The sequence below is a fragment of the Cuculus canorus genome, chromosome 10 (assembly GCF_017976375.1).
Source record: "Cuculus canorus isolate bCucCan1 chromosome 10, bCucCan1.pri, whole genome shotgun sequence".
Taxonomy (NCBI): Eukaryota; Metazoa; Chordata; class Aves; order Cuculiformes; family Cuculidae; genus Cuculus; species Cuculus canorus.
In genome coordinates, this window is record NC_071410.1 from 7,756,178 (window position 1) to 7,767,730 (window position 11,553).

An 11,553-nucleotide genomic window follows, 5' to 3' on the forward strand; every position below is an offset into this window, starting at 1 on the left:
GCACTGCGCCTCCTGCAGTGGGGCAGGGGGGCTGAGCACTTAGCCCCCTACACTAGGGAGGGTTGAGCACTGATCCCCCTGTACCGGGGCTGGCTGAGCACGGAGCCCCTTGCACCAGGGGGGGTACAGTGGGGAGGGTTGAGCACTGATCCCCCTGTACTGGGGGTGGCTGAGCAGGGAGCTCCTTGCACCAGGGGGGAACAGTGGGGAGGGTTGAGCACTGATCCCCCTGTACTGGGGGTGGCTGAGCAGGGAGCCCCTTGCACCAGGGGGGAACAGTGGGGAGGGTTGCGCACTGATCCCCCTGTACTGGGGGTGGCTGAGCAGGGAGCCCCTTGCACCGGGGGGGAACAGTGGGGAGGGTTGAGCACTGATCCCCCTGTACTGGGGGTGGCTGAGCAGGGAGCCCCTTGCACCAGGGGGGAACAGTGGGGAGGGTTGAGCACTGATCCCCCTCTACCGGGGCTGGCTGAGCACGGAGCCCCCGCACGGGGCGGGCGAGCCCGGCGGGAGGCGGTGCCGGCCTCTCCGCACCGGGGGCGGTGCCTCCCCGCCGCCGCCCGCCTCCTCCTCCCCCCCTCCTCCTCCTCCTCCATCTCAGCAGCGCCCTCCGCCTCTCTCCTCCATACAAAAGCAAAATGTCCGCCATCTTCACGGGCCGCTGCTGCCGCCGCCGGGCGGGACGGGGGGGTTACCTTGATGCAGTAGGGCGGCTCGTCGAAGGTGACCAGCATGTACCTGTCGCCGCGGCTGGCCGGGTCCCGGGCCCGCAGCTGTGGGGAGAGCGAAGAGAAGCGGCGCCGTGAGCGAGAGGAGAAGGAAGGGAGGGTGTGGGGGGGCACCGGGGCGGCCCCGCGCTCACCTTCATGAAGATCTCGACGGCGCCTTTGGCGATGTCCAGGTAGCTGGTGCCCAGATAGGCGCGCTGGTTCATGGAAGCGGACGTGTCTATAAGGAAGAGGAGGATCGGCATGGTCCAGGCAGAGCCCCGGCCCGCCGGGCACCCCGCGGCGAGGATGGGGTGGCGCTCGCTCCCGTCGCGGCTCCGCTCTGAGCCGCCTGCGCTCGCCGAGACCCAACTTCTCTTCCCTCGGCTTCCACCAGCACCACGTGACCCGCGCGCTCGCCATTGGCTGACAATTATACCCACATTTGCATATTCATGAAGGGAAGGGGAGGGGGAAGGAGGTGCTGCCGGGGCCCTGTGCGCGCGCGCGCGCCGCACCTGTCACTCCGCCTCGCCCCGCTGCGGGGTCCCCCGCCCCGATCCCCAGGGGCCGCCCCGCCCTCCCCTGGGACGGAAGGCTGTATGGGTAGAGAGGGGAGACCCCGCCCTGCTCCCCAGGGTCCCCCCCTTCCCCCTCGGGAGGCCACGCCCCCGATCGACCAGTCCATCTCCCCAGGGAGGCTACGCCCTCATAGAGGCGCCCCTCCCCCAGGGAGGCCACGCCTCCATTGGATGCCCGTCTTTCTCCAATGAGACCACGCCCTAATGAGGAAGCCCCGCCCCTCCCAGTGCAGCCACGCCCCCTCCTGAGAGACCACGCCTCCGGGGGGGCACCCCGCCACGAGGTTCCCGTACGGGGATGGGGGCGCCCCGCCTGCCCGCCCCCCACCCACCCCCCAGTGCCTTCCCTTAAGCCCTGAACCTCAGCCCTGAGCATGCGGTTCTTTGCTAGGCTGGTAACGCCATGGCCTAGAGGCCTCCTCGGGTAAAGGTGGGGTGGCAACACAGCGCCTGTGGAGAGACTGAGAGTACATGAACTGCATCATCTCCTACAGCTCCAGTGGAAAACTAAAAGTCTGAAAAGAATCCTAAAATAGTTCGGGTTGGAAGGGATGCCAAAGCCCACCCAGGGCCACCCCCATGGGCAGGGACACCTCCCACAGACCAGGCTGCTCACAGCCCCATCCAACCTGCCCTTGGAAACCCTCGTCCTATCACTCCAATCACTCCATAGCCTTGTAAACAGCCCCTCCCCAGCTTTCCTGCAGCCCCTTCAGGTACTGCAAGCTGCTATAAGGTCTCCCTGGAGCCTTCTTCAGGCTCAACAACCCCAACTCTCTCAGCCTGTCCTCATAGCGGAGGTGCTGCTGCCCTTGCATCATCTTTGTAGCCTCCTCTGGACCTGTTCCAACAATTCCATATCCTTATGGTGGGGATTCCAGAACTGGACACAGGACTCCAACTGAGGTCTCACGAGAGTGGAGCAGAGGGGTACAATCCCCTCCCTCACTCTGCTGTTCACGCTGCTTTTGATGCAGCCCAGGACACGGTTGGCCTTCTGGGCTGTGAGCGCACATTGCCGGCTCCTGTCGAACTTCTCATCAATCAGCACCCCAAGTCCTTCTCTGCAGGGCTGCTCTCAGTCACATCGTCCCCCAGCCTGCATTGAAACTGTTCGATGCAGGTGTAGGACCTTGCACTTGGCCTTGTTGAATCATAGAGTCAAAGAATCACCAGGTTGGAAAGGGACCCACTGGGTCCTCGAGTCCAATCATTCCTAACACTCCCTAAACCATGCCCCTCAGCATCTCATCCACCTGTCCCTTAAACACCTCCAGGGAAGGTGACCCAACCGCCTGCCCTGGGCAGTCTGTTCCAGTGCCCAATGACCCTTTCCGTAAAAAATTTTTTCCTGATGTCTAGCCTGAACCTCCCCTGGAGGTTGAACATCATGAGGTTCACAAATGCACACTTCTCCAGCTTGTCCAGGTCTTCCTGGATGAAATATATCTTTCTGGTGTGACAACTGCACCACTCGTTGTAGTGTCATCTGCAAACTTTCTGAGGGAGCGTTCAGTCTCAGTATATATCTCATCAATGAAAATATTAAACAGCAAGGTGTCCAGCTCCAAGCGAACTCCTATCCCTGTCCTATGCAAGGACAGGAGTTGGGATTCAATGATCCTTGCAGGTCCCTTCCAACTCAGGTCATTCTATGTTTCTGTGAAAATACGGAGTCCCAGCGGTGCTGGGATAGGCCCCAGCCCACATACTGGTCCCAGCAGTGGCTGCTGGCGGAAACTGGGTGAGGGGAACGAGACCAAGGAACTCTTTAGCACTATGTCTGCTCCTGAATGCCTGTTTGCTTCCAGGACTGAATCCAAAGAACACAAAAGCAGCACTGTCAACACAGATCTTGGTTTAAAATAATAATTAAGTAACCGATAATATTTACCAATGTTTAACATTCAAAGGCTTTGGTGGCAGATTTTTTCTTGCCGTTCAGTTGAACAATAGGCAAAGAATCAGTTTCAGTTTTCACTCTGTATCTGTGAAGCATTTGGACAACACTGGTGTTTCACACCACCACAGGTGTGTTCCAAAACGCCCATTACAAAGCATTACAAAATATCAGTGCTTGTAGAGATACGATTCCCCATCTTGATCAAAATAAACAGAGACATAAAATCTTTTTAATTCAGGGATGTACTCGTTCCTTTTGACACCAAAAAAAAACCCCAACCGTCTGAGTACAGGGCAGTGGCAAGTCTGTATTGTTTTTACAAAGCTTAAATTCTCTTTCAAAAATCTTAGCTTCTGCAGATATTATTCATATAACATTACGAAATTATTTAATTTTACTGAACCATACGGTGATAAAATAATAGTTGAAAGGCAGCTCATTTTGGAAACAGATAACTATCAGACTTGGAGACTCTCCATTTAGTTATCCAGGCCCCCTCCATAAGTTGTGTATGTGCAAGTGCAACTGTGATCAAGGTTTCTGAATTTTAGCAATCATACCAGAAATGCCAGGAGGGATAAACATAAATATTATTATGCAAGTGATCAGCACAGATGAATGGAGCCAGACTGAAAGAAATGGCATTTGAATTTCTAGGCAAGGCAAAAACGCAGATACCGTATTTTTGCACCACTGCATATTAGTCCAGAAAGAAAATACCTGGATAGGAATGGACTTGCTAAGGACTGAATGGAAACTAAATTATTGGTAGAAGATGCCAGGTAATACCACTGGGTCCCAGCACCAAGAACTTGTTGAGGCCACCTTTGCATTTCTCTCACAGCAGCCAGATGAGGTCACAGACTAACTTTTTCCTCCAGCGGACCTCGGCCAATTCGAGCTGGCAGCCCAGAGGCCCCACGTCCTGCAGTGTCCTCAAATCAGACTACATGAAAGGCTAAACAATTAGAAGTTCCTACCCTCACCACATATATATATATTTAACTCCAGACTGCCAGATACCTAAAAGCCACTTCTCTTCCATTCAAACATATTATTTAAAGGTCAAGATGAAACTCTCTTGTTTCCCGTTTCAGAGGCTGACCTTTCCAAGGGCAGCAACAGGGAAGGTTCACATACTCTCCCTTTCTCTCTGCTGAGGATTTTGGCTTTTGGAACCTGCTCCTGCTGGACACCATGAGAGCTGAAGTTGAGCAATTTTCTGGGCACACTGCAAGGCATTTATGTAGTTTAATGAGACTTTTTTAATTCCTGAAAGTAACATGTGCATAAATGCAGCTTGATTGACTGGTTCTTTACTGCTCCTCCATATGATTTACGTTTGCAGCACTGACCACCTGGCAGCTATGGCAGCAAACACTCGCTACATCTACGAAGTTCAGACTTTTCTTGGGTTTTAATTGAAATTACACTCATCTACATTTCTTCAACTGCAATAGTTAAAGAAGTTGTCTCTTTGGGGAAATTAACAACAATAGCTGCTGCAGATTAAGATCTCCTACAATTAAAGATTTCAGAATTAGATCCTCTGCACGTATTCTATTGCACAGTTAGAAAAGGAATATCATTCTGGAAGAATCATTTCAGTCAATTTCTGACCAAACCAATCAGTGGTATTTCTCCCTGCTGTGCTGATAAATTGTTATTTTTGTATTCCTTGTCCTAACAAAGCTTAGCATCTAAGCTGTGGCCTCTAACAGGATTTTAGCTCTAGCAATCTTCCTTTCTTCTTAACACTTTCATATTGCTTTATCTGTTACTTTTTTCTCACCTAGTTGCTTTCTGACCTGAACAAGTAATATCACTGTGAGACACTAGCCATGCTCCTTTAGGCAATGAAGGAGGTCAGCTTTGGCACCGATTAGCTATCGGAATTTGGGGCACACTTGATACCTTAGTCAGAAATTATCTACTGAAAATCTAGATCAACAGCTAAACCCTTCAAACCTCCCTCAGCTTCTATGGTTCCCTATCTTGCTCTTGTAATACAGCTGCCCTGATGACTTTCCTGCTTGATTTAAAAGGCTTTCCAAGCCAGAACAGAAACAGTCACTGCTAAATCACTACAAAAATACTGATCAATCCATCTCATGGGTTGGGAGGTATTATCCCTATCATACAGCAAAGGGGCTGCCACTGGAGCTAAGGGACTTGCTTGGCACCACACAAGATGCAATTTTCAATACCACAGTGAGAATTCAGAAGCATTCAGCTCTCAGCTGGCCACAGATCTATACTGTCCCTTTTGGAAAGATTAAATCCCCTACTTACAGAAATAATTTGTGTACAGCTGCACCTCAGTCTGAAAGGTAGGAAATTGTGCTAAATAATTTCTCCCTCACTGCTCCAGTAACTGTGTGGCAGAGCAAGAATACAGGGAATTATATTCAAGATGGCAGAAGCTGAGCAAATTCCTTTGATATTGTGTGCTGTATCAGGGCTAAATATTCTCACCCGTCAGCAATTCACTGCTCTTAAGCCAGACACCAGAAAGGCCAGGCTGCTTCTCCCAGTGTGTCACACAGCCCCTTTTGGAAAAAAAAAAAAATTAATTTTCCGGGATATTGCTCAGCAGCACCTTTTTTTTTTTTTTCCTATTTTGTAACTCCATTACAAACTTCCACAAAGTAGTAACTCACCCCTTAAAGATTTCTGCCCCTTTCCCTTACTCCATCTCCTTTCTGCTGTCGTTCCACTAAAGAGGAGCAAGAGTTTGGAAGCCTGATCCAAAACTCGCCTTTCAGGAGTCTGGGTTTGCAGGCTGGAGGCTTTGGTGCAAAGCTGGCATTACTATGGGCTGCCAGGCTTTGTGCAAGTCTCCCATGGAGGTGTGCACCTGAATTTCTTTTCACAGGCTTCAACGGATTCAAGAACTCCATTTTCAGCTAAAGTATAAGGAACAGACTACAGATACCTGCCCTGACTGCAGCCTATTTTCTGCTGATTTATTGACTGTGCATAAATACTACACTGTAACTGTCATATTTAACCACAAAAAGAGAAAGCTGTATGCTCAGGAAAATAATTCAGGGCAACTCTGAGATTTTTCATCTGTCTTCTAAGCACTTCAGAAAAAGAGGCTTATTAGCCAAAGGGCAGAGTCCTGCTGGTTTTCTCCCCCTCTCCTCACCACATGGGTTAACCCTTTGCTGTGCATGGTGCAGAGTACCCTCCCTCTTGCTCCAAGGTTTTTATGAGAGCACAGCTAATACTGCCCATGGTCCAAAGGTGAAAGCCAGATCACTGTAGGCTGCGTAAAAGCAGTTTAATTTCCATTTAGCTTTAAAAGACCAATGAAAATGGGGTGAGGAAGTGATTGGTTGCCTAAGATGGTGGATTGTTTTGCAATAGTGGTAGATAAGCAAAATTCTGACAAAAATCTCTCCAAGAAGATGCAAAATGAACCCATGAAGCAGCACTTTGAACAGCAAACCAAGCTGGAACAAATTTCCAGACAGCCAAGGCTTTCCATATGCGGGCTGGTTTCAAAGTCCAAGAGTCTCCAAAGGAAAAACAGCATTAGGAATAAAAGCTTGAAAAACATTCTGGCTACTGAAAAAGAAACTGAAACCCTCTTGGTAAATTTAGCAAACAGGAGAATTGAGCTACTCTAAAGGTGAAGCTGAGAAAAAGAAATTAAAATTGCCAACATACCTACACATACACAGGGAGATACAAAAACGAAAGTGTGTGCTTCAGCTTAGTGCATCTTTGTGATCAAACGGCAAATAACATCAGATTAATGGGGTGGGTCGCCCACCTGCAAGACCTTCTGTGGCCCACCAAGTTCTCCCCACATAAAGATTTATCATCACTCTCTTATAAATGCTGGGAGACAGCAGAGCTTGGTCGTGGTGGGGGCAAGGAGAAAGGGTTTCTGGCTGAGACAGGAGACTTGCACAAGCAGCCACAGCCATGGGATGCAGGGGCTTACGGGCTGGGGATGCTCCGACCTGCAAGTGCATTTGAATTGACAGCCAGCCAAGAACTGCATGAAATTCCTTGTTACTTCCTTTTGCTGGTCTTATGCTAAGTGTTGCTAAGCTGTACCTGGGAACTGGGCCAAATCAGCTTGGGATCTTTGGATAAAAGGCATTATATAAAAAAAATCCAGAGTATTACCCATGTGGAAAGCAACAATATGAATTAAATGAATATACAAAGTAGTGGGATTTGGATTTTATTACATTCTACAAGGTAAAATGCAAAGACGGACTGAAATAAATTGTCTCTTCTAAGGAAAACTACATCCTTCTGCCTGAGTTCGTGCAAGGAAGAGTCATAAAAGCAGTGTATCATTACCAGAACTGACACCTGAAAACATACATTTTTAAATGGACTGGAGCCAACTGGTTAGGAAAGTCATTTTCCTAGGCTAGGCTACACAGATTTGTGCTACCAAGTGAGAAGTTAGCATTGCTTCATCTATTACCTATCAGCATTTATTTTATGACAAAGAATACCTGTATAGGCTGAGGACCTGCTCTGAACTGACAAGATTCATCACAAAGGGAAAGCCACACTTGGCTGTTTCATTTCTGGACACAGTTATGATTTTTTACTATATACAGGGCTTGCCTGAATAGAAATTCTCCATTACAGAGTTCAAAGTATCTGCCCCAGAGAAAGTTTACCTAATGTGATGGCGCACTCCACATCCTTCTCATGCCTGATGCAAAGCAGACCAGACCCTGCTGTGAGTCTTGGGGAGCTTCAGCCCTCGTACAGACCCATCAGTCTCTGATTTCAGCTCTGCAAGTCACTTTTCAGCCTTCAGCATCATTTCATTCCACCAGGAACACCCACTGTCCCCTCCGAGCATGGCACCTTATGTCTCAAAAATAAAAGTTTAAGGACGGTCTCCAAAATATCAAGGGATACCATAGGAGATTAACTGTGTGCTGAAAGCAGCTAAAATTAAGTTACTGGTCCTGAACTGGAAACCTGATGTATTATTTAGGGATGAATTAATGTTGCCAACATCACCTTAACAGATAATTATCATCACTTGACTGAAACTGGATTCTTTCAAAGCATCAGTACATTTACTTTGTCAACATTTACTTGCAGCCCCGAAAAACAAAGCTCAGACAACACTGTGCAATAAAAATGTTCCACTTTACTATCATCATTCCTTGCAAGATACTTTTTTCTCCCAAAGGAATCCAATATTTCATCCTAACGACTCTTGGTCACTGAACACAGTTACAGAAGCGGACACAATCATCTCTTTGGAGTACCATCTTTGGTGCCATGTGAGCTCTCGCTGGCTCCACTACAGGTCTTCACCGGCATCTTCCATAGACACCTGGCTTTCCTACCCTGGTTTCTCCAGCTGCGCAGGGGCTTATTTTGTTGGTTTTACCATGCCAAGCTCCCACTAAGCAAGGCAAGAGAAATCGCCCCTGCCCTGTAGTTCTCACAAGCTGAGTTCAGGCATGACCTAAAAAGCAGGTGGTAACAAGACAGCAAAGCAAGGCAGGAGAGCAAAGCCCAAGTAGCACTGCTGAGATTAGAAGGAAACTCGGCAAAAAGCAAGCGCACAGAGGAATAAAACAAAGATCCTTTCATTCTTCAGTAGTTTTTTTTTCTTTTTAGATAAATAATGAGGAAAAGGGAGTGAAGGCTCATCTCCTTAGGTGTCTGGAAGAGAAAATTTCCAGGAAGGACTCAGGCAGGGACACAATCTCATCTTGCGAGATCACCTCTCTGTGTGGGGCATGAAAATAGGAGAGGGCAGGAGCAGACAGCACAGTGCAGCAGCAGCGCAGATCAGATGGGAGACTCAAAGAGCCAAGACACAGCAGCAAGAAAGAAATAGGTGTGCAGAGGTTTGAAGAGTCAGCTCAAACACGATGGGGGAGGAAAGAGGGTGCAAGGCGGAAGAGCTGTGCAACTTCGCCAGACTGAAAGGGCAGCAAGATATTCCCTGCAGATACTTGCACCTGGTTCTGAAGCATTTGCCTACGCCTCTCTCAAATTGGGTGTTTATGCGAGAGAGAAAACACTCTTATCATAAATTTATCTCTTTTACTCCTCTGTCTCAAGATTTACACACAATAGAATATATTGTGCTTATATTGGACTAAGTAGGAAAAAATATTCTGCTCTCTCTGTAGTTGCTATCTTTGTTCCTGTTTAACGCTGCTGACCTTGCTCAGTACAGACTGAATTACTGAACTTCCTTATCTCTCAGGTCCTGATTTTGTCACTTCCTTGCACTCACTTGATATTTGTGTATTAAGTTTGAAGGTTTGTTGGCAGCAAAGGAGAACTCGAATCCAGATGCTTCTCCTGTTTACTTGCTGCATGCTCTTGCCTAGTTTTGGACATGAACGTGTCCTCGAGCTGGAGAGAGTTACAAGAAAAAATTTTCACATCCTTTCAAAAGCTTTTGGCAATTTCTAAGAGCTGAAAGCTAATTATTTTGGCACAAAGAGGCACCACAGAATCTTTTAACTATGGCATTCCTGTATAAGGTTTCCTTGACACTTTTGTCTGAGAGGTAAAAGCAGGAGGAGAGTAACAAAAAGCCCACATTTATCTTTTTTTTGCGTTATAGAACAGTTTCACTACCAGAAGAAATTAAATAGACTGAGCTCTTCAGGTTGGAAGAAAATAAGATGACTGCAGAGGGAAATGATAGCAGTTTGTAAAATGCTGACTGGAGAAGGTGAATACAGAATAATTGTTCACTCTCTCTTACAGTACAAAAGCTGAGGGGGTATCCAACAAAGTCATTAAGCAGCAGGGTTAAAACAAACACGCCCAAAAGGAAGTACTCTTTCATACTATCCATAATTGCATTGTGGCAATCAGTGCCTTGGGAGGTTGTGGACACCGAAAATGGATTTTAAAAGGCATTACAAAAATTTATAAGGGATGGTGTGATCAACAGCAAATAAACACAGTAGCTGAGGTAAAAACTGGGGGTTTCAAACCCTCAGCCAGCTGATTTCCCAAAAGTGGGAGGAGACACCAAGTCAAGATGATTCGGTACATGGCTTTTTTCTTTACCACTAAGCATCTGCTGCTGCCTGTTCCTGGAAACAGCGTGGCAGTTCCTGTTGTTCAACACTGAGCTATGAAGCCAAGCGTTGCACACCAGTCACAAGCGGTGAACAGTTCGTGTTCTCCTGCTCTGCTCTTCTCCATCATCCAGCAGGCTTCCTCCAAGGGCAAGAGATGCCTCTGGCAGAGGATCACAATCCAACCCTCCCCACCAGTCTCCCTAGAGCAACCACACTTCTCATTGTGCAGAGAGAGAATATTATAGAATCATAGTATAGTTCAGGTTGGAAGGGACCTTAAAGATCATCCAGTTCTAACCACCCTCCCATGGGCAGGGACATCCCACTGGCTCAGGCTGCCCGAGGCCCATCCAACCTGGCCTGGAACACCTCCAGGGATGGGGCAGCCACAACCTCCCTGGGCAACCTGTGCCAGTGCCTCACCACTCTCATGGGGAAGAAATTCTTCCTAATGTCCAGTCTAAATCTGCCCCTCTCCAGTTTATATCCATTCTCCCTGGTCCTGTCCCCACAAGCCTTTATGAATAGCCCCTCTCCAGCTTTCCTGCAGCCCCTTCAGGTGCTGGAAGGTCACTATAAGATCTCCTCTGAGCCTTCTCTTCTCCAGGCTGAACAACCCCAACTCTCTCAGCCTGTCCTCGTAGGGAAGGTGCTCCAGCCCTCCGATCATCTTTGTAGCCTCCTCTGGACCCATTCTAACAGCTCCATATCCTTCTTACATTGAGAATTCCAGAACTGGACACAGTATTCAAGATGAGGTCTCACAAGAGAGGAACAGAGGGGCACAATCCCCTCCCTCACCCTGCTGTTCACGCTGCTTTTGATGCAGCCCAGGACACGGTTGCCCTTCTGGGCTGTGAGCGCACATTGCCGGCTCATGTCGAGCTTCTCATCGACCAGCACCCCAAGTCCTTCTCTGCAGGGCTGCTCTCAAGCACATCATCCCCCGTCACGTACTGAAAACAGGGATTGCCCCAACCCAGGTGCAGGACCTTACACTTGGCCTTGTTGAACCTCATGAGGTTCTCACAGGCCCATTTCTCCAATCTGTCCAGGTTGAATATTGCATTAAGTCTTTCTAGTGAAGCGCAAATCTTGGGTTAAAGCAAGGAAAAAGTTAATCCTATGTTTTGGTGTTTAACTGCAGACCCTGTACCTGGTGTTCAAAGGATAGAAAATGCAGCTGTCTTCCATTCATAGTCAAAAAGCTCCCAGTCCCCAACAATGTTACTAGCTACAAAAAAAGGAAGACCAGGAAACCAAACAGCTGCTCTCTGTAACCGAGTGAAAGTAACAATTTACCTCAGACA

General features: G+C 48.2%; 1 protein-coding gene across 6 annotated transcripts in view; it reads right to left on the reverse strand.

Moving 5' to 3' along the window:
* The window catches only part of LOC104060685 (integrator complex subunit 6-like), a 41,392-nt gene extending 40,273 nt beyond the window's left edge, over positions 1-1,119 (reverse strand). For 4 of the 6 annotated variants that reach the window (XR_008451399.1, XR_008451400.1, XM_054075413.1 and 1 more), the window contains exons 1-2: positions 863-1,110; positions 696-773 (exon numbers count right to left, since the gene is read on the reverse strand). Coding sequence is in view for 4 of the 6 variants with exons in the window: in XM_054075413.1 (XP_053931388.1) it covers positions 696-773; positions 863-973 (189 nt within the window). In the remaining 2 variants the exon portion in view is untranslated. Of the gene's footprint in view, positions 1-695; positions 774-862 lie in introns of all 6 variants that reach the window. The other 2 variants (XM_054075415.1, XM_054075414.1) reach the window with 1 other exon arrangement.
* Positions 1,120-11,553: the final 10,434 nt, after the last annotated feature.